Source organism: Pecten maximus, chromosome 7, assembly GCF_902652985.1.
Source record: "Pecten maximus chromosome 7, xPecMax1.1, whole genome shotgun sequence".
NCBI classification, from domain to species: domain Eukaryota; kingdom Metazoa; phylum Mollusca; class Bivalvia; order Pectinida; family Pectinidae; genus Pecten; species Pecten maximus.
In genome coordinates, this window is record NC_047021.1 from 31,529,929 (window position 1) to 31,552,190 (window position 22,262).

Below are 22,262 nucleotides of genomic sequence, written 5' to 3' on the forward strand. Positions count from 1 at the left end.
AGATTATATGTTCATCTTCAAGCCAGGGTTCTGGTTCGATTCTCAGAGGAGGCATCAAAATCAATGCATATATTTTGATGGCGACTTTAAAATGAATTGTTACACTTGTGCTTCTTAATTCTTGGAAGTCAATATTGGGCAGTAATGAAGATAACTTTCAAACGTGGTGGAAGCTTAAAAGGTCTCTAGAAAATTGCAGATGCCAATATAACATTGATTTATTCGATAGAATTAATCCGTCAGACAGGAGGATTACTTGTACTAGTTCCCTAGTCATTGATGTTAGTTGACAAAATAACTTGTTTCATATTATTATTGTAAAAATGATTTTTAAACTTATTTTGTATGTATTTTTTTCCGTTGGTAAATACATGCAAATTCTTCTAAAGAATATTACAGTAATGTGTTTATTAGGAAGAATGGGAATAAACTTCCACAGAACCTTCAACTATATATATATAGCTATAACTTATAATTACTCTCTAAACAAGTTATAACTGATTCACATTGGTGAATACAGGTACATGTACATATGTGCATTTTCTGGAATTCTCCATGCAGTACTGCATTATCTGATGCACTGATATGTATGTCTGATTTAAAGACACGTTATTGTTCTAGTAATGATGCGTTTATTTACTGTGATTTAAGTCAGTTAAGTGATATGCTATTATTCACTCATTAAACGTAATCCTATCAGACAGCACATGGCACTGCATGCATTATCGATTAGTCCGAGTCAAAGTGAAAGTACACTTACCGTACACATCAGATCTACATCACGGAAACGCTTCAACCTACGATGATGCTTCACAATTAACAAGCATTTAGAGAACCGAGATTAATTCCATCAGCTGACTGCAGAGCAATGAAGAGATGCAGACAGCGAAAAGCTAGACGTCTTTGAAAATGTTTCCGTTGTTCGAGTTAGTGCGACTTTTCACTGTAAAGGATGACAGCGACTTCAGAAATTCTCCAACTATTGTTCGCTATGCATACAAGGAAGCAGGAGAAATAAACCTTCTAGCACTTGCCTGTACCAATGGTGAGGACTGGGTGGGATGCAGGACAGCTCCGGTCCATAATAATAATTTTGTGTCGGCGCATGCAAAGGGCAGTATCATGGCATTTCTTCCTAGAAAAGTCGTATCATGATACACATTAGAAAGTTCAACGCTTTTGAAGTGTTGACAATTTCCAAAAATTGAGGAATGCATGTTCAATAAACCCACTCTATATAGCATTCAATTACAAACAATTTTTTTTACTGAATTCAACTTCTGAAATCAGTTCGTTTAATTCAAGTATGCGAGTTGGTCATAGAAATAGAACTTTAGTTGATGAAATGATAAATTATATTACCCCTAATCATCATGTCAGATTAATTGTATAACAAATTAAGTGTTAAACAGAATGTTATCGGTTACCGTTGAGTGTAAGCTAACTTTTACACCTAGTGCACTACATTTAAACTACAGGTAAACTAGTAGTGCACTGCACCCTAAGAGGTGATGAACAGCAAAACCCCCATACAGGTAATGGGCAGTACCCGAGACTACCTGTGATTTTTACCTGTACTGCATATATAAGGCTGTCTAGCATTTATATTCAAATTAAGAGTTATTAAAAAGGTTTTGGAAGTTTAGTTTGATGTTATATTTCAACCTTTCTATTCTTGTTAATTATACACTGTAACTAAGTTAAGACAAATTTACTATATAAATCCTTTAACCAAGTGCAATTTTTCCAGCGAAGTTTCATTGATCTTTTGGTACTTTATATCTTGAATTGATTGATCAGTTATATATTTCACATGTTTAATTCCATTAATTTTGTTTTCATCGCATGAAAGTATATAATAAAACATTTGAAAAAAATTATCGTTACTTGAACATTTTCAATTTTAATTTATATTGTAGTTTAATTTCAGATTAAATTAAGCAGCATATTTATAATTTCATTTTTGATGTGATATTATGCTTATTAAAACCTAATTCATCCCATAATATATATTGTACATTCTATGTGTATACTTCCAATGCTTAAAGTCAGAAACCTGAACACATCAACAAATTAGTTAAACATTGATTTAACATGTAAAGAAAAAGATTCTTTGAATGTACTAGTAATTAAGTGATCTTAACAGTTCTAAATTTCAAAATTTTAAGTTTATATATAAAAGGTATATGTTACTTGTAATACACCTTCCATCTTCCTTTACTGAAATAGTTGAAATTTCTGTACATGTACCTGTGTGCAGGTATCTAATACTTTGAAGATCTAACATATTGGATCTGATTCCAGGTACATGTTTCAGTTACAGGTGAGACAGAATGAGATAATGGCCCGAGGGAACAATTAATGTCATTTTTGTTATGAAATACATATACTGGCAAACATGATACAACACTTGAATTATACAACACTTGTATTTGTTTATTTCATAATTTTCTTCTATAAAGTTACCTGCTAACAAATATATCATATACACATGTGGATCATGTGGACCTTAAGCCAAAGTTTTTTTTACAGTTCACGCTAACATGTTTTTTGCAATATTGTTTAAAAACAAAATTTTGGGATACATTTTGATCAGCATTTAAGTGTTTTTCTATTGCATTAGAAAATAATTGATTGTTCTTTAATTACCTTAAAATGTATAACTGATGGGGATTTTACCTCTTCTTGTAATTAAAGAAAGTCAGCATATAAACTATATTTATTGAATATCTTATTGTGAAGAAAAATTAATATAAAAATTGATTATATTTTGATGATTCGCAAAAAAAAACCTATAATTTTTTGAAAAACATCCACAGGTAGATATTATATAGGGGTAGTGTTAGATGCTAATTACAGGTAGGTAAGGCAGAGGAGCCTGGCACAGCATGCTATAAATGGACCCCTAGGGGGAAATTGGGGACTTGACAAAACTATAGCCAGGTGTTAAAACAGGCACACCTTAAGACTGATCCTCATCTGATACATATACAATGTATATAAGTAAGGTGTTATGGAGGTCCATAAGGTGGTGGTGAGGTGGGGTTTGGGCCCTGGGGCCGAGGTGGCCATGACAACAGGCATGTCCTGAGAGTACCAATTATACATACAGGTACATAACTTGTTGTGTAGATATAATATGTATCTTACAGAACATAAATGAGAATATGCAAAACTTCTGATTCTTGATTATGTACTATGAAATGATTTCATGGTTGAATTAACAGAAATTGGTAAAGTAACAAATACATTTATGAACAAAGCCTCAAACACAGACTGAATTCATATGACTATAATTATTATACTAAAACATTGTGCTAAGGGGCTATAAAAGCTGTGGTGCTTAACTCTTTAGTACTGACCAACATAAAATTTATAAGATATATACTAAGAACCCAATAAAAGCTAGCGTGAATGTTATGGAAGCTAAAGTGAATAGCTGTTCCTGTTGGCAAAGCCATGTAACTGAATTGAGTCAACTTATTATTAGAGATAAACAAAATTTTGGGGGACTTACGGATTACAAATGATGTAAAATGCCCCCAAATTAGTAGGAATGAGTATTTTGCTGCAGAGCGGGGTGCCATAAACCCTAACTCCCTTAAAAGGAAGGGGGGAATTTTAATTTATGAACAAAAGACTCAAACGCAGACTGAATTCATATGACTATTTATTATACTAAAACATTGTGCTAAGGGGTTATAAAAATTGTGGTGCTTAACTATTTATAGTAGATGATCTGGTGAATGTTATGGTAGCTAAAGTGAATAGCTGTTCCTGTTGGCCAAGCCACGTAACTGAATTGAGTCAACTTATTATTAGAGATAAACAAAATCTTGGGGGACTGACAAATTACAAATGATGTAAAATGCCCAAATTGAAGATGTAGCACAGCTGAAATACCCCCAAATGAATTTTAAAATATTTTTGTCTGATAAAATAATAAATATTAAAATATATGTACATATACAGTGTACTAGAGAAAAAAATCTACAAACAGTCTTCAAGGCCTAAGGTAGAATTAATCATCAATATAAAATGTATATTAATAACATCTAAAAATAAATAAATGAAAAGCATCAAAATCTTGAAATCAGGAAGATAAACCTTAATTTTACACTATAATGAAATCTTTTTAAAAAAAAATAATGATAAAAAAACCCACTACAAATCCAATTGATAAGAGTTTTAATTCCTCTTGTGCAATATATCATAAGAACCGCAGCCAATTTTATTTTGAGTTAATATTAGATAAAATTTTATCAACATTTAGATATACCTGGTAAAGTCAAGATGACAGATATAAGGCAGTCACTTTACACAGGTGTGTATTATGTAACAACTACAGGTATCTAACACAGGTGTCCAGTGGCACTGTCCATTACCTGTATAGGGGGATTTGTGGCCACACCTGACTGGATGTAGTGCACTACTAGTTTACCTGTAGCTTAAATATAGTGCACTACTAGTGTGTAAAGGTTAGCTTACACTCAACTGTAAATGTAGCTACATGTATATATAGTCATACCCAACACTAATCCTAACCCCAGTGTTTCAACCTCACTTCAGGGAAAGCTGACTATTAGTAAAACTTGGGATATTTAAATGATAGATAAATGACCAATAATCATTATCTTTAATAACCATTATGCCTGATGAAATAAAGGACAAATTAAGTTTTAAACATAGTGTTATCAGCTAGCTACAATGTATTATATAGTCATATGCAACCCAAACCCCTGGGAGCTTTTCAACCTCACTTCAGACAGTTGATGAAGTTGGCTCTTCATTTTCTCACCTTTATTTTACAGAGGCTTAATTCTCATTGACGAAAATACAGTGGTACTTTTGCTAATTGAGGAAATATTATCAGCAAATCTTTTTAAATGCGTGTAACTTATCTTTGGTAAATAGAAATTTAACTTGTAGCACAAGTACACCTGTAAAATACATTCTGATCAACATTTCTTCACACAAATTAATATATATAGACACAACGGTTTATGATATGGACATTGAAATTTGGAAAACTCGACAAAATTTCACTAGGGGAAGGACCTATATTTTTCTCCAAATGTACTCAAAAAAAAGACACTGCGGCTGTATGTATCCTGCTGCCAGGGGATCAAAACCTTTTGGATTATGAGGACAGCACTCCAATCAACTTCATTAATATAATATATAACTTAACTCTTTTATTGTAGGGTATGTCCTTCTTAGGTACTGTAGTGGTAACGGGAAACCTCCTACTACTCACCAGTTACCATGGCCACAGGAAAAACCTATCAGCTCAATGTGTTTTGATCCTACTGTAACCTGGCTACTGGTGCTAGCAGAAGATGCCACCCTGTTCATCATACCAGCATTGTCTATCATGGTAAGAATGATGCTTGGTCAGTATGTAACTACATTTCTCATACCCTGGACAGGGATATCTACAATTCTATTGGTGTGAGATGTTCTTGTTTAACTCAAAGTTGAGACAAGCTACAACAATTGCATTTTGTCATGTCAACAATTCCATGACGTCACGGCAACATTAAAATGACGTCACATCGACAATTCAATCATGTCATGTCAACATTTCCTTGTACACGTATTGATGTAACATCCATATTTGGTAACAAGGTTTGAGAAAAATAATCATTCCTCCCCTTGGGGACTCGACAAGCCTCGTGTATGGCAACTTAAGAATCTTCCCATCGGGTTGAGATTCCCCTGTCTCACCCCCAAGGGAGTGAAAGATTCTATTAATAAGTCTCCTTTATATAATATGGTGTCACTTTGCATTTAGAATACAAGTCAGTTAATTGATTATTGGGTATACTAATCAAGCAATAAGCCAATACCCACTCTCTCACATTTGTTACATCTCAGTAGAAATGCTAACGCATAATATTTACCAGGGGTAAATGTCCTATAATAAACCTCCATCTACTTTGAGACATATTTGATAGGTTGACATCTTGGGCTTGATGCAGGATAAATATGGTATATATATGTACAGTATTTAAAAGAATACATAATACAATGTACATATTGCAATATGAGTCTGAAAAAAAACTTATTGGAAGATAAATGAAGCATCTTTGGGTCAAAAGATATTAAGTCTTATAAAAAGCAAAAGTTCCTTGCCTACAATTACCATCTTCATTCCACTGTCATCGAAACAGCCCTTTCAGTTGTCAGGAGTTATAATTTTCCCTGGTAACTGCATGCCTTATATGTTGATGATATTGGGGTTTTCTGTAGGATCCAACTGCCAAAGTCAACCAGCTGTGGAGGGAGGATGATGTTACCATCACAAAGGTTAAACGACCTAAAGGTATACATACACCACAGAGGACTGTCTCGAACTGTCACAGAGATGGCATTTTAAAATTTCATAGAAATTAATTATTTGATTATTGATGAAAACAATATTTGTTTGTCGATTTTGAGATTTGTGACATTGTCTCACAATGAGATTTTGACATGATGAGCCACTATTTTGACATAATGAGGATGAGGTCTTGTTTTACAGGGATGCCCACTGTTGTTCTCTGGTGGCACACACTGGATGACCAACAGGTTGCCATCATCGGCACCAAGGTACGTACATTTATTCCAGTTTGATTTAACAGCTTCAAAATACCTTATGACTTGTGCCTGCTATTTTGAATTGCTTGTCTGAATTAAAAGAATATCAATATTAAATCTTGGATGATCCACATTTAAAAAATTACTTACATCTTCTGTCAGCAAAATATTGTTCGACATTTTATACAAAATGTACATTTTTATTTAGTTTTTTAGCTTAGATATGCTGAATATTACTTTCCTATTTATGAGTTTACAGGAAACATTCAGCACTTACATGTAGTATTATATGTTTTTTACAATATAATACTTAATTATATTGATGTTTTCAGATTGGAGAAATCATCTTCGTGGATCTACTTACCAGGAAAACTTTGAATGAAATCAAATTTGACTGTAAAATCATGCAGATAGACATAGTGGAAGATGACCAACAGATGACCACTAACCTTCTGGTCAGTTTAACATCATAATTGAAATTAAAAAAAAATTGAATATTTTATAAAATGATTAAATGTTTTCTTCATAATTGTAAGATGAAAACTGCACTACTATGAATTGGAATCGAATCAAACATAGTATTTATATTTCAGATCACTTTACCCTATTTAAATCTGAAATTAACCCATATCTGGTAATAAACCTACACATGACTATTGAAATTCAGTATATAATTCTTAAAAAAGTTATTTCATAGTCCTGCAATTAGCCACTCTCTTATGGAAGGAATGACTATATTTCAGTGTAAATTGGTACTTTATACTTACTGCAAGATGCCAGATATACACTGTACTTTGGGTTAATTACAGGATCAGTACACGTTTTGTATTATGTTTCTGTATGAATTAGATAACAGACCAGTCTGGAGTCCAATGGAAGTTACTCTTGGAGAGTCGTACACACGATATCTTATCCCTGCCAGATAAGGAACTTCTAGACCTGGGATACAACACTGTGGATGGGAGAAATCTTCCTATCATCAGCATTACCTCCCCTTCAGGTACAGTAATATAGTAATAGATGAGAGAAATCTTCCTATCATCAGCATTACCTCCCCTTCAGGTACAGTATAGTTATAGATGGGAGAAAACCTTCCTATCATCAGCATTACCGCCCCTTCAGGTACAGTATAGTAATAGATGGGACAAACCGTCCTATCATCAGCATTACCTCCCCTTCAGGTACAGTATAGTAATAGATGGGGAAAACCGTCCTATCATCAGCATTACCGCCCCTTCAGGTACAGTATAGTAATAGATGTGACAAACCGTCCTATCATCAGCATTACCTCCCCTTCAGGTACAGTAATATAGTAATAGATGGGAGAAATCTTCCTATCATCAGCATTACCTCCCCTTCAGGTACAGTAATATAGTAATAGATGGGACAAACCGTCCTATCATCAGCATTACCGCCCCTTCAGGTACAGTATAGTTATAGATGGGAGAAATCTTCCTATCATCAGCATTACCTCCCCTTCAGGTACAGTAATATAGTAATAGATGAGAGAAATAGTCCTATCATCAGCATTACCTCCCCTTCAGGTACAGTAATATAGTAATAGATGGGACAAACCGTCCTATCATCAGCATTACCGCCCCTTCAGGTACAGTATAGTTATAGATGGGAGAAATCTTCCTATCATCAGCATTACCGCCCCTTCAGGTACAGTAATATAGTAAAAGATGAGAGAAATCTTCCTATCATCAGCATTACCTCCCCTTCAGGTACAGTAATATAGTAATAGATGAGAGAAATAGTCCTATCATCAGCATTACCTCCCCTTCAGGTACAGTATAGTTATAGATGGGACATCAGCATTACCTCCCCTTCAGGTACAGTATAGTAATAGATGGGACAAACCGTCCTATCATCAGCATTACCGCCCCTTCAGGTACAGTATAGTAATAGATGGGACAAACCTCCCTATCATCAGCATTACCTCCCCTTCAGGTACAGTATAGTTATAGATGGGACATCAGCATTACCTCCCCTTCAGGTACAGTATAGTAATAGATGGGACAAACCGTCCTATCATCAGCATTACCTCCCCTTCAGGTACAGTATAGTAATAGATGGGACAAACCGTCCTATCATCAGCATTACCGCCCCTTCATGTACAGTATAGTAATAGATGGGACAAACCTCCCTATCATCAGCATTACCGCCCCTTCAGGTACAGTATAGTTATAGATGGGACAAACCGTCCTATCATCAGCATTACCTCCCCTTCAGGTACAGTATAGTTATAGATGGGACATCAGCATTACCTCCCCTTCAGGTACAGTATAGTAATAGATGGGAGAAATCTTCCTATCATCAGCATTACCTCCCCTTCAGGTACAGTATAGTAATAGATGGGACAAACCTTCCTACAGTCAGCATTATCTTCAGATACTATCTCACCTGATTTCGCTAAGTCTGTCTGATTGTATTGGCCATTTCTTGACCTGTGGGAAATAACAAATATGCTAGAACAGGTTAAAATAGAACAAAATAATCTGACTTTTTTGTTGGATATGCAAAGTAGGCAATCCAATTTGTGCATAAGTGTATAATTGGTTCAGTGCATCAAATACATGCATGTAATGTACCTGTACACATTTTGGAGTAACTGGCTGCGAGTTTACATACATGTACAAGTGATTTTGGAAGATAACAGCGAACAGTGACGGGTCTTTAACAATTGTATTGATATTGTATTATACACTCAGGTTCGTAATACTTTGCCATCTTATTTTACAGATCAAACTGCAGACCTTTTCCTTCCCTTGAGATTTTATCAGTTCCAGAGATCGGTGTTTCTGTCCCCACAGTATGCCAAGGGACGCCACTTTGTTGCTGCTCACTGTGACAAAACAAACACCTATCAGGTATGATCTGCAAGCATACTACAGTGAAACAAATCCCATGGGACCCAGATGAAATAGTTTGTATTCCTAAATTTGTCGAAGGATTTTAAGATAAATACAGTTGAACAAGATTTTGAGGTTCCCAGAAGATAGAGAATCATGGATCCAGACGAATCTGCCGTGGATACGCACATACTCTATCTTAAGGTAATCCAGATAAATAAAATCTTGGCTGACGAGTTATGTCATTGGATACCAGGGAGAGTAGTAAAAATCTCAATGATAATATGGTGAATACTGATTTTAACCCATGGACTTGTTGTTCCCCCTAAACCATGTAGGCTGGGATGTTTGCCCTCATGTTTTCTGTTTAGGACACATTGGAAAGTCAAAGCTTAAGAGCGGATGTATCCCACTGAAAGTTGGAGATAACTAGAATTAAGCGCCCAGCAGAATCAACGATTTTCATCTGTGTTTTTTGTTTACGGGATATCGGAGGGATCAAAATTGATATGCTGCCCTTATTTCAACACTTGTTGTTTCTCTGTCTTTTCCTTCCTTCCTGTCTGATTTTTCTTTTTGTGTTTTATGGACATATCACAAAGAGAAATCTTACTTTCTATTATTTCGTCGTATAATTTGTCCTTTCAGATTTATGACAGTGACGTGGAACACAACCCACTCTTTGTTTACAAATTACCGTTTGGTGCCTACAATGTTATTCTGACAGATAAAGTCATATTTTCTACGACACGTCTTGGGGGAGAGAAGAGATTACTTGTGATAGCTAACCAACGGGCAGAAACCTCAGTGGATGATCAACAGGTAGAGGGTAGAGATATCAGATATTTTTGTGATTTTATTCTGCATCAGTATTTAGATACAATGTATGTTCCTGCAAAAGTCAATTATCTAAACTCAGTCAATTTTCTAGATTATATGAATTTGGTACATCTGTAAAATATGGACAAATGAAAAGCAATTTTCTAGATTATATGAATTTCGTACATCTGTAAAATATGGACAAATGAAAAGCAAATCTTCTGATTTCAATTAAAAAATGCTTCATGAAATAATTTTAAAGATGTTTTCTGAAGCTTCTTGTTGTCACTATGTTTCATACTGCAAGTAGCTTAAGTCACGGTGCAACACCATTCATTTGTCTGGCCTCAGCTTTTTTCTTGAAATGACTTTTTTTCAATAACCAAAGGCCTGGAGTCATGATGTTTAGTTACTAAGGGTTCCTGCAACGAAGTCAGACAAAATTTTGAAATATTAGACACAAAATTAAGGTCACAGTCAGTGGTCAAATTTGTTAAGACACTTACTCAAACAACTTATACTGATTTAATAGCCAAAATGTCAATATTCATGATATTTAAATGGTAGTTTCTGAGAGGAAAAGTATTTGAAAAGAAATGACTTTGACCCATATATACTCAACTTTATTAAAGCATTCAAATTTCTTTTGCCAGGTGAGTGATGCAGACTCATTAGGCCTTTTCTTCAACTTTCTTTATAGTTTGCATAATTACAGGTATAAACATGAAAAAAATGCAACCTCATAGTACATTCTATTTCAGGATTTCAACAAGGATGCAGTCTTACAGCAGTTTGATCTGCCTCAAGAGGAACATCTTCTGACCGTCCTGAAGAAGTCCTATCCTTTCTATTGGCATGATAAGCGTGAGGAAGATCTGTGTCAGAAGATGGTCCAGGACATCCAGTTGGGACTAGGACGGGCTAACAAAGCTGGATCAATCATCCTTCCATCCACTGCCTATGACATGCATGTTACCAGTCACACGGTGCTAAATGGTTGTGTCATCATCACAGGGTCGTCTGTGTACGAGTGTAGACCCAGGTAAGGTTATATATAGTAACACTACACATCATCACAGGGTCGTCTGTGTACGAGTGTAGACCCAGGTAAGGTTATATATAGTAACACTGTACACAACATCATCACAGGGTCGTCTGTGTACGAGTGTAGACCCAGGTAAGGTTATATATAGTAACACTGTACACAAAATCATGACAGGGCCGTCTGTGTACGAGTGTAGACCCAGGTAAGGTTATATAAAGTAACACTGTACACAACATCATCATAGGGTCGTCTGTGTACGAGTGTAGACCCAGGTAAGGTTATATATAGTAACACTGTACACAACATCATCACAGGGTCGTCTGTGTATGAGTGTAGACCCAGGTAAGGTTATATATAGTAACACTGTACACAACATCATCACAGGGTCGTCTGTGTACGAGTGTAGATCCAGGTAAGGTTATATATAGTAACACTGTACACAACATCATCACAGGGTCGTCTGTGTACGAGTGTAGACCCAGGTAAGGTTATATATAGTAACACTGTACACAACATCATCATAGGGTCGTCTGTGTACGAGTGTAGACCCAGGTAAGGTTATATATAGTAACACTGTACACAACATCATCACAGGGTCGTCTGTGTACGAGTGTAGATCCAGGTAAGGTTATATATAGTAACACTGTACACAACATCATCATAGGGTCGTCTGTGTACGAGTTTAGACCCAGGTAAGGTTATATATAGTAACACTGTACACAACATCATCACAGGTTCGTCTGTGTACGAGTTTAGACCCAGGTAAGGTTATATATAGTAACACTGTACACAACATCATCATAGGGTCGTCTGTGTACAAGTGAGGACCCAGGTAAGGTTATATAACACTGTACACAACATCATCACAGGGTCGTCTGTGTACGAGTGTAGACCCAGGTAAGGTTTTATATACATGTAGTCACACTCAACACATCATCCCAGCATTGTCTGTGTACAAGAATCTTAAATTTGAATTACCAGTTATGTGAATAAAGCAAAATTTGAAACCAGATTCACTGCAAACATTTTCTGTCGTAACAGGATTTGTTTATATTGTAGAATATCACCAGAGCGACTGTTTCTACAGATGGCAGTCCAACAACTGGACCATTCTCGGACTGAGGTCTTAGGTATAGGTCTTGGTCTGGACCTCAACACACTGTATGAAGTATCAGCTGAACATGTATTAAAGAACAAGGACTTCACACAAGCAATAAGGCTCTACAAGCTCTCAAAGGTAGGGCTTACAAGCACTCAAAGTTAGAGGTTACAAGCTTTCAATTGTAAGCTGTACAAGCTCAAACAGATACAAGTATTCAAATACATAAGGTATATAATGAGTATGTATGTAGGGCATATAATTCTCAAAGGTAGGGCTTACAAACTCAAAAAAGTTAAACTTTCACGCACTTACTAACATATGTTGACACAAAGTTGAGACTTATACACTCCCAAGCTAGGCTTTCAAGTGCTTAAGCTTTGGGCTTACAAACTTTCAAAGATAGATTCTTAAGCACACAAAGATAGGGCTTCTTACATGCACCAAGGAATCAAAATTACAAATTTAAAAAAAATTAAGTTTTCAAGCTCTGAAATGTAGGACTTATAAACCCTCATAGGTCAGCCTTGCCTTTCAATCACTCTAATGTAGAGCATACAGTCTCCCAAAGGTCAACTTTCAAGCACCCAAAGGTATGCTCACTACAAGCTGCTAAAGGTAGGCTCGCTCTACAACCTATTAATGATATGCTCACAGTACAAGCTCTCAAAGATATGCTTACTGTACAAACTGTCAGAGGTATGCTCACTGTACAAGTTGTCAAAGATATGCTCACTGTACAAGCTTTCAAAGGTATGTTTACTGTACAAGCTCTCAAAGGTGTGCTCACTGTACAAGCCCTCGAAGAAGGGAACTACAAGCAGTCAGATACAGAATTTACATGTATGCACACATCTTCAGGGCATGAAGTTCTAAAATTTAGGGCTTGCAAACTCAAAGATAGGGCTTACTATCTCTCAAAATTGAGGACCTTTCAAAATGTAGTATATTGTAATGAAATAATACTAATTTGAATTAAAATAATATCAAATTTAAAATCATTAATGTGACTATAACATTACATAATGTATACTGTAATATCCCCAGTGTTCCCATGCGAGACGAGTGGCAAACTTTGCGCAGTATGGCTGTGTTCAAGAGGTACTTACCTACGCGAGACAGGTGTTGTGTGCTCAAAATCAGGACATCAATACGAGTGAGAGGAAACAGCTGACAGACCTTGCCATACACTGTTTTGTACATCAGATTCAGGAACATTCTGGTGACAAGACACAACTACAGCAGTCTTTTCTGTAAGATGTAACCTGAAATTTGATCTGACTTTTATTGTATAAACAAATTCAAGACATTTGACATTTTCATGCTCCTAACATGAATGTTCCAATGCATAAGTTTTACCTTTCAATCTTTACATCAGAAATTTGATTGCCTAGTACGAAAATTTAGGTTTTGTCATGCACTCCATAATAATGGTAGAAAGCTGATATTTTGTATGACAGATCTTTTTGGCTCAAACTTCAATGCTGATCATTAGATTTTTTTTTAGTCAAATGTTGAACATGCTTAGACTTAAGCAAAATATAGCATTTAACTATATATATGTCCAAGTCAGAATACAGTTATAGGTTTGGTTTACCTCCTAGATTTCTAGCTCTTCTTTGGTTCCTTGTGAGACAAACAAAATATAGTTGTTATATAATAAGAAAATCTGATGAAATTTTCATCTTCAACTATAAGAAGCAGAGTTGTACATAATTTTTGGGAAATGAAATTTGCTCTGTTTTCTATTACAGTGTGTTTCTCATTGAAATATGCTCTGTTTTCTGTTACAGCGAGTTTCTCATCACCAACTTCTCATATGAAGAAAGTGTGGCTCTGTGTTTGCTATCAGAGAATGGTCTGATTTATGTTCTACTGGAACTAGCTAAGGTAAGAATGGCCAACAAATTGTATCCAGTGAGCACTATGAACAGTTAAAACAAATTGTTGTTTACTGTAGTGGGGTCGTCTTGTACAGTTATTTGAAAACTAGAGTACATTTCAGTTCCTGATTTTAGTGAACAATTTATTGCGTTCTAAAGGTTAAAATTATTGGGAAAGGTTAATATGTGGTTTGGTTTTCATAAAAAAAAACTTTGTTCCTAGTTCATGGTAATGTTTAGGTACGGCAGTATGACCTAGTTCATGGTAATGTTTAGGTACGGCAGTATGACCTAGTTCATGGTAATGTTAAGGTACGGCAGTTCTATAGTATTATGACCTAGTTCATGGTAATGTTTAGGTACGGCAGTATGACCTAGTTCATGGTAATGTTTAGGTACGGCAGTTCTATAGTATTATGACCTAGTTCATGGAAATGTTTAGGTACGGAAGTATGACCTAGTTCATGGTAATGTTTAGGTACGGCAGTATGACCTAGTTCATGGTAATGTTTAGGTACGGCAGTTCTATAGTATTATGACCTAGTTCATGGAAATGTTTAGGTACGGCAGTATGACCTAGTTCATGGTAATGTTCAGGTATGGCAGTATGACCTAGTTCATGGTAATGTTTAGGTACGGCAGTTCTATAGTATTATGACCTAGTTCATGGTAATGTTTAGGTACGGCAGTCTGACCTAGTTCATGGTAATGTTTAGGTATGGCAGTTCTATATTATTATGACCTAGTTCATGGTAATGTTTAGGTACGGCAGTTCTATAGTATTATGACCTAGTTCATGGTAATGTTTAGGTACGGCAGTTCTATAGTATTATGACCTAGTTCATGGTAATGTTTAGGTACGGCAGTTCTATAGTATTATGACTTAGTTCATGGTAATGTTTAGGTACAGAAGTTCTATAGTATTATGACCTAGTTCATGGTAATGTTTAGGTACGGCAGTTCTATAGTATTATGACCTAGTTCATGGTAATATTTAGGTACGGCAGTTCTATAGTATTATGACCTAGTTCATGGTAATGTTTAGGTACGGCAGTTCTATAGTATTATGACCTAGTTCATGGTAATATTTAGGTACGGCAGTATGACCTAGTTCATGATAATGTTTAGGTACAGCAGTTCTATAGTATTATGACCTAGTTCATGGTAATGTTTAGGTACGGCAGTATGACCTAGTTCATGATAATGTTTAGGTACAGCAGTTCTATAGTATTATGACCTAGTTCATGGTAATATTTAGGTACAGTAGTTCTATAGTATTATGATGAATCATTGTGTTGATCAGAAGAAGAAAATGTTGATAATGTTTAAATGCTATGTAACTAAGATACAGTATGTAGATTCATGTTAAGTGCCTGTTGCTGTATTAATCCAGGCGCGTGGTTTGGTCATGGAGGCTTTGGATTTGTTGTCCAAGAATGGTTACACCAGACTGGAGAAACCTGTAGTGGAAAGTTTGGTCAGCAAGGGTTTCATCAACCACCTTGTCCAGGCAGCCTCAGGTAAGTTATCATCAACATCATCAACCACCTTGTCCAGGCAGCCACAGGTAAGTTATCATCAACATCATCAACCACCTTGTCCAGGCAGCCTCAGGTAAGTTATCATCAACATCATCAACCACCTTGTCCAGGCAGGCTCAGGTAAGTTATCATCAACATCATCAACCACCTTGTCCAGGCAGCCTCAGGTAAGTTATCATCAACATCATCAACCACCTTGTCCAGGCAGGCTCAGGTAAGTTATCATCAACATCATCAACCACCTTGTCCAGGCAGCCTCAGGTAAGTTATCATCAACATCATCAACAACCTTGTCCAGGCAGCCTCAGGTAGGTCACAATATATCACCTGCATCATCATCCATTTTTGTCTAGGACACCAAAGGTAGATTATAAATGCTTCATCAACCACATTTATACAATTTCTGTATAAATGTATAGATTAACCAGTATTCAAGAAACTAATTCAAATAAATAATATTTCTGTCCAGTCAAATATTTCATGTTTTTGAAGTGTAAGACATGCCTGCCCATTGTTGAAATAGCATTTATATACTTACACTGTTTCATGTATATACAGGGTACAGGTATTATTTATTTTCAATTTTTAGGTCATCTGACCCGAAGGGTCAGGATGACCTATAGTCATCATGCTTTGTCCGTCGTCGTGCGCCGTGCGTAAACTTTTCACATTTCAATCTTCAATCTTCAATCCGACCAAGTATTGTTATTTTTCGGGTCGGTCCGAAATCCAAGATGGCCGCCATAGCTGCCATTTTGAAAACACATTTTAAACCTCTTCTCAAGTTCCACCAGTGCTATTGAGCTGAAACTTGCCTGAAATGATCCTGATATGATCGCGACCAAGTGTTGTTATTTTTCGGGTCGGTCCGAAATCCAAGATGGCCGCCATAGCCGCCATTTTGAAAACACATTTTAAATTTTTCTCCGGTTCCACCAGTGCTATTGAGCTGAAAATTGCCTGAAATGATCCTGATATGATCCCGACCAAGTGATGTTATTTTTCGGGTCGGTCCGAAATCCAAGATGGCCACCATAACCACCATCTTCAAAAACACATTTTAAACTTCTTCTCAAGTTCCACCAGTGCTGTTGGGCTAAAACTTGATCCCGACCAAGTGTTGTTATTTTTTAGATTGGTCTGAAATGCAAGATGGCCGCCATATCTGCCATCTTAAAAAACACATTTTAAACTTCTTCTACAGTTCCACTGGTGCCATTGAGCTCGAAATTGGTGAGAATGTTAAGGAAGGAGTGCCAACAAAGTGTTGTTATTTTTTCGGCCTTGTAAAAACTTTGGCATGGCAGCAATGGCGGCCATTTTGTAACATGATTGCGCAATCATGGTTTTCCTGAACAACACCTATTTCAAACTTCTCCTCAAATTTTACCGGTGGGATTCAGCTCTAACTTACCAGAAATGATCCTTAGATGGTCCAGACCAAGTGTTATTATTTATTGGGTCGGTCAGATATCCAAGATGGCCACCATGGCCAACAGTGCCACTATATACTTGCTACAGAGAATGCATACTACAATAATATAAGGGTTTTAATTTAGAGTCCGATGACCGTTAAGGCCCCTGGGCCTCTTGTTCAATTCAATCTCATGTTCTTCCTTCAATAATAGGTACATTTTTCCAATCACTGAATCACCAGTACAGGACTGAGATTCTGTGCTCAAAGCCTCCGCTTGCCCTCCAACACTACGCCATGATACTGGACTGTGTAGCAGACCTTAAAGTGGACACGCTGGAAAATCTGGCCAGTATTTTTGACCCCTCAAGGGCTAGTCTCAGAAGCCACATATCTAAACATATGCTTTCCAAGAAAAGGTAAGTCACTGTGAATTCACTTTAAACTGGAAAAATTACCAGAAGCAACTTACTTCAGAAATATATTTATATGAAAAGTTAATGTAACCCCTGTCCAATTTCTTATTGTCAGCTATAAATGTCCCTCGTGTCCTTCCCCCATATACTGGAAACTGACTTTACGCTGTGTTGATTTTGTATTTACCCAGAACTGCCAGTGTCTCCTCTCTGAACTCCCAATGTAGTGATGGAGAACCTGGGCCTATGGTAAGTCACAGTCCTAAATTATCAGTGAGTCCTTCTCTTGTATTTTATGATTTATTATTTTCAAATTGATCCACATAGTATATTTGTGAAGTTGAATTTTCACAGAAATTAAGTGGTAAAAACAGTAACATTTCTACTCCATTCATCTGTCCATCCATTTTAGCTTTTACCTTGTACAGCAATAGTATATCATATACTCTTTCACCTGCAGTTCCTAATTTATGAGTGGTACACACTTAACTGTAAGGTCTAGTGTCCCACTATATACAGAGTTGTCGCCCTTGTTTGACTTGGACTTTTTCACAATAATTATGTCACATGGACAAATCTTTTATCAGGAGAATACCTTGCCTGAGCCGTCAAAGTTAGTTGAGTTCTTCATAACCCTAGTGTTACACCTCAACCGTAAACGTGACAAATCGGGGGACATTCCTAGTGCTGAGGAGGTACTGACCATGAACTTGAACGATGTATTGAAACAGGTCAGTTATGTCAACTCTTTTACAGTTCAATAAAATAATAATCAGCTTGTGGCGTGATGAGATTAATGGAGATCTATGATTACTATGTGTTTCACAGTACATTCTCAACAAGCTATAAATAGAACTTATCCATAGCTTTTCTTGTCTATGAATAGCTTAGTGTGATTATTATGTTTTATTTACTGACAATGTGTACTGATATCCTTTAATAAATTTTATTTTTATTTCATTGTCCTCAGTCTCCAGAAGAAAATCCAAAAATAAAGGTTCGGAAGTTGTCTTGTCGACCAGTGCCCCTAGGAGCCGGACATCAACATGTGGCATTAGTGCGAAACGGTGACCTGTACACTTGGGGACGCACTTCCCATGGCAGGTAAACAGTACACTCTACAACTGTTCATAGGACTTCACAGGTTTTGTTTATTTTGATAGAATATTTGTTTTTTCAACTAAAAATTAATGAAAATATTCATTTAAATTTTGTATGTTAGGTTTCGGTTTCATTCTCAGTTACAGTTATCACAACTTTACATTATTTTTTCACATTCAATATCACTTAGATAGAAATTATTTGAGATTTAGACACATTTTGGTGAAGTGGAGGAACATCATCTGAACCTGTTAATGCATAATAGTCCACTGCCCCACCACTTATAACCTGTAAATACATGATAGCCCACTGCCCCATCACTTATAACCTGTAAATACATGATAGCCCACTGCCCCATCACTTATAACCTGTAAATACATGATAGCCCACTGCCCCACCACTTATAACCTGTAAATACATGATGGCCCACTGCCCCACCACTTATAACCTGTAAATACATGATAGCCCACTGCCCCACCACTTATAACCTGTAAATACATGATAGCCCACTGCCCCACCACTTATAACCTGTAAATACATGATGGCCCACTGCCCCACCACTTATAACCTGTAAATACATGATAGCCCACTGCCACACCACTTATAACCTGTAAATACATGACAGCCCACTGCCCCACTGCCCCACCACTTATAACCTGTAAATACATGATAGCCCACTGCCCCACCACTTATAACCTGTAAATACATGATGGCCCACTGCCCCACCACTTATAACCTGTAAATACATGACAGCTCACTGTCCCACCACTTATAACCTGTAGATACATGATGGCCCACTGCCCCCCCTCCCCCCCCACCACTTATAACCTGTAAATACATGATAGCCCACTGCCCCACCACTTATAACCTGTAAATACATGATGGCCCACTGCCCCACCACTTATAACCTGTAAATACATGATGGCCCACTGCCCCACCACTTATAACCTGTAAATACATGATAGCCCACTGCCCCCCCCCCCCCCCCCCCCCACTTATAACCTGTAAATACATGATAGCCCACTGTCACACCACTTATAACCTGTAAATACATGACAGCCCACTGCCCCACCACTTATAACCTGTAGATACATGATGGCCCACTGCCCCACTGCCCCACCACTTATAACCTGTAAATACATGATAGCCCACTGCCCCACCACTTATAACCTGTAAATACATGATGGCCCACTGCCCCACCACTTATAACCTGTAAATACATGACAGCTCACTGTCCCACCACTTATAACCTGTAGATACATGATGGCCCACTGCCCCCCCTCCCCCCCCACCACTTATAACCTGTAAATACATGATGGCCCACTGCCCCACCACTTATAACCTGTAAATACATGATAGCCCACTGCCCCACCACTTATAACCTGTAAATACATGACGGCCCACTGCCCCACCACTTATAACCTGTAAATACATGACAACCCACTGCCCCACCACTTATAAACTGTAAATACATGATAGCCCACTGCCCCACCACTTATAACCTGTAAATACATGATAGCCCACTGCCCCCCCACTTATAACCTGTAAATACATGATAGCCCACTGCCCCACCACTTATAACCTGTAAATACATGATAGCCCACTGCCCCACCACTTATAACCTGTAAATACATGATGGCCCACTGCCCCACCACTTATAACCTGTAAATACATGATGGCCCACTGCCCCACCACTTATAACCTGTAAATACATGATAGCCCACTGCCCCCCCCCCCCCCCCCCCCACTTATAACCTGTAAATACATGATAGCCCACTGTCACACCACTTATAACCTGTAGATTCATGATAGCCCACTGCCCACCACTTATAACCTGTAAATACATGATGGCCCACTGCCCCGCCACTTATAACCTGTAAATACATGACAACCCACTGCCCCACCACTTATAACCTGTAAATACATGATGGCCCACTGCCTCACCACTTATAACCTGTAAATACATGATAGCCCACTGCCCCCCCCCCCCCCCCCCCCCCCCCCCCCCACTTATAACCTGTAAATACATGATAGCCCACTGTCACACCACTTATAACCTGTAGATTCATGATAGCCCACTGCCCACCACTTATAACCTGTAAATACATGATGGCCCACTGCCCCGCCACTTATAACCTGTAAATACATGACAACCCACTGCCCCACCACTTATAACCTGTAAATACATGATGGCCCACTGCCTCACCACTTATAACCTGTAAATACATGATGGCCCACTGCCCCACCACTTATAACCTGTAAATACATGATGGCCCACTGCCCCACCACTTATAACCTGTAAATACATGATAGCCCACTGCCCCACCACTTATAACCTGTAGATACATGATAGCCCACTGCCCCACCACTTATAATCTGTATTGTTTTTGTAGGTTGGGTCATGGCGATCTGGCTCCAAACAACACTGTATCGCCTCCCTGTAGGGTAGAAACTTTACACATGCTGCAAGTTCGTGTCATCTCTGTGGCTTGTGGAGGTGAACACACACTAGCCCTCACACAACAAGGGGTAAGTCTTCATTTTGTCCCCACTTGATATTTTGAAAGAGAGTCGGCAAAGGTTGATTAAGTTTTTCGTAAGTTTTCATCTGAGTCCATGTTCGGTATTTTGAAGGAGAGGCAGCTGCTAGAGAGAAATTAAATTTCTGGTTGAATACTAAAAACATTGCTTCATATAAATTGACAGGTGTTTGCGTGGGGATCATCCCAGTATGGACAGGTTGGAATTGGTACAAGACATATTTACAGTCGACCCATGCAAGTGGACAAACTGTCGTCCATGCAGTGTGTGAGTGTGGAGAGTGGTCAGTATCACTCACTGGCTGTGACAGCTGAAGGAGAGTAAGTAAAATACTAAAGAAATACACTTAATATTATAGCTATAGTAATCTTAGAATATACCTGAATTGAAAAAGTATTCTAAAGATCACCTGTTGTCTCGCTAACCTCCAAACAAAGATTTTTCAGTTTAACTTGTGCCATCTGTTTAGAAGGCTAGTAGATCAATCAGTGGACTATTCCAGCCATTGATAAATTCAGTGTTTTAAAATGTATACTGATGTTTCAGGGTGTATAGCTGGGGTTGGGGTGTCCATGGACAACTCGGCCTTGGAGGCATCGAGGACGCTTTGGTCCCGACCCATGTACAGGCACTGTCAGACAAGCAGATTATCCGAGTTTGTGGCGGATACTGTCATACTCTGGCCCTCTCCTCACAGGTAGGTGTCCATATACATGTTAATGAGATTTACTTGATTGGTTAAGTATCCTGCTGACCAGGTGTAAATAGCTCTTTGTGTTCTTTTAAAGTTGTATTGTCTTGCTCTTTAATGACATCAGTGGAGGCACTGTTGCCTAGTGGTAGGACGCTTGGCTGGTGGTCAAAGTGTCGATGCACTGTGTTGGCTGGTGGTCAAAATGTCAATGCTCTGTGTTGGCTGGTGGTCAAAGTGTCAATGTACTGTGTTGGCTGGTGGTCAAAGTGTCAATG

At 37.7% G+C, this 22,262-nt stretch overlaps 1 protein-coding gene across 1 annotated transcript in view; it reads left to right on the forward strand.

Annotated features, from left to right (window-relative positions):
- The first annotated feature begins 873 nt into the window (after positions 1-873).
- The window catches only part of LOC117330578, a 35,751-nt gene continuing 14,362 nt past the window's right edge, over positions 874-22,262 (forward strand). Inside the window, 20 exon segments of the mRNA XM_033888988.1 lie at positions 874-1,045; positions 5,205-5,377; positions 6,253-6,325; positions 6,524-6,591; positions 6,912-7,034; positions 7,429-7,579; positions 9,325-9,452; positions 10,083-10,256; positions 11,015-11,295; positions 12,358-12,535; positions 13,445-13,650; positions 14,191-14,287; positions 15,674-15,800; positions 17,450-17,654; positions 17,843-17,900; positions 18,239-18,382; positions 18,622-18,755; positions 21,146-21,281; positions 21,459-21,613; positions 21,840-21,990. Of these exon segments, the coding sequence (XP_033744879.1) occupies positions 910-1,045; positions 5,205-5,377; positions 6,253-6,325; positions 6,524-6,591; positions 6,912-7,034; positions 7,429-7,579; positions 9,325-9,452; positions 10,083-10,256; positions 11,015-11,295; positions 12,358-12,535; positions 13,445-13,650; positions 14,191-14,287; positions 15,674-15,800; positions 17,450-17,654; positions 17,843-17,900; positions 18,239-18,382; positions 18,622-18,755; positions 21,146-21,281; positions 21,459-21,613; positions 21,840-21,990 (2,898 nt within the window). The 5' untranslated portion in view covers positions 874-909.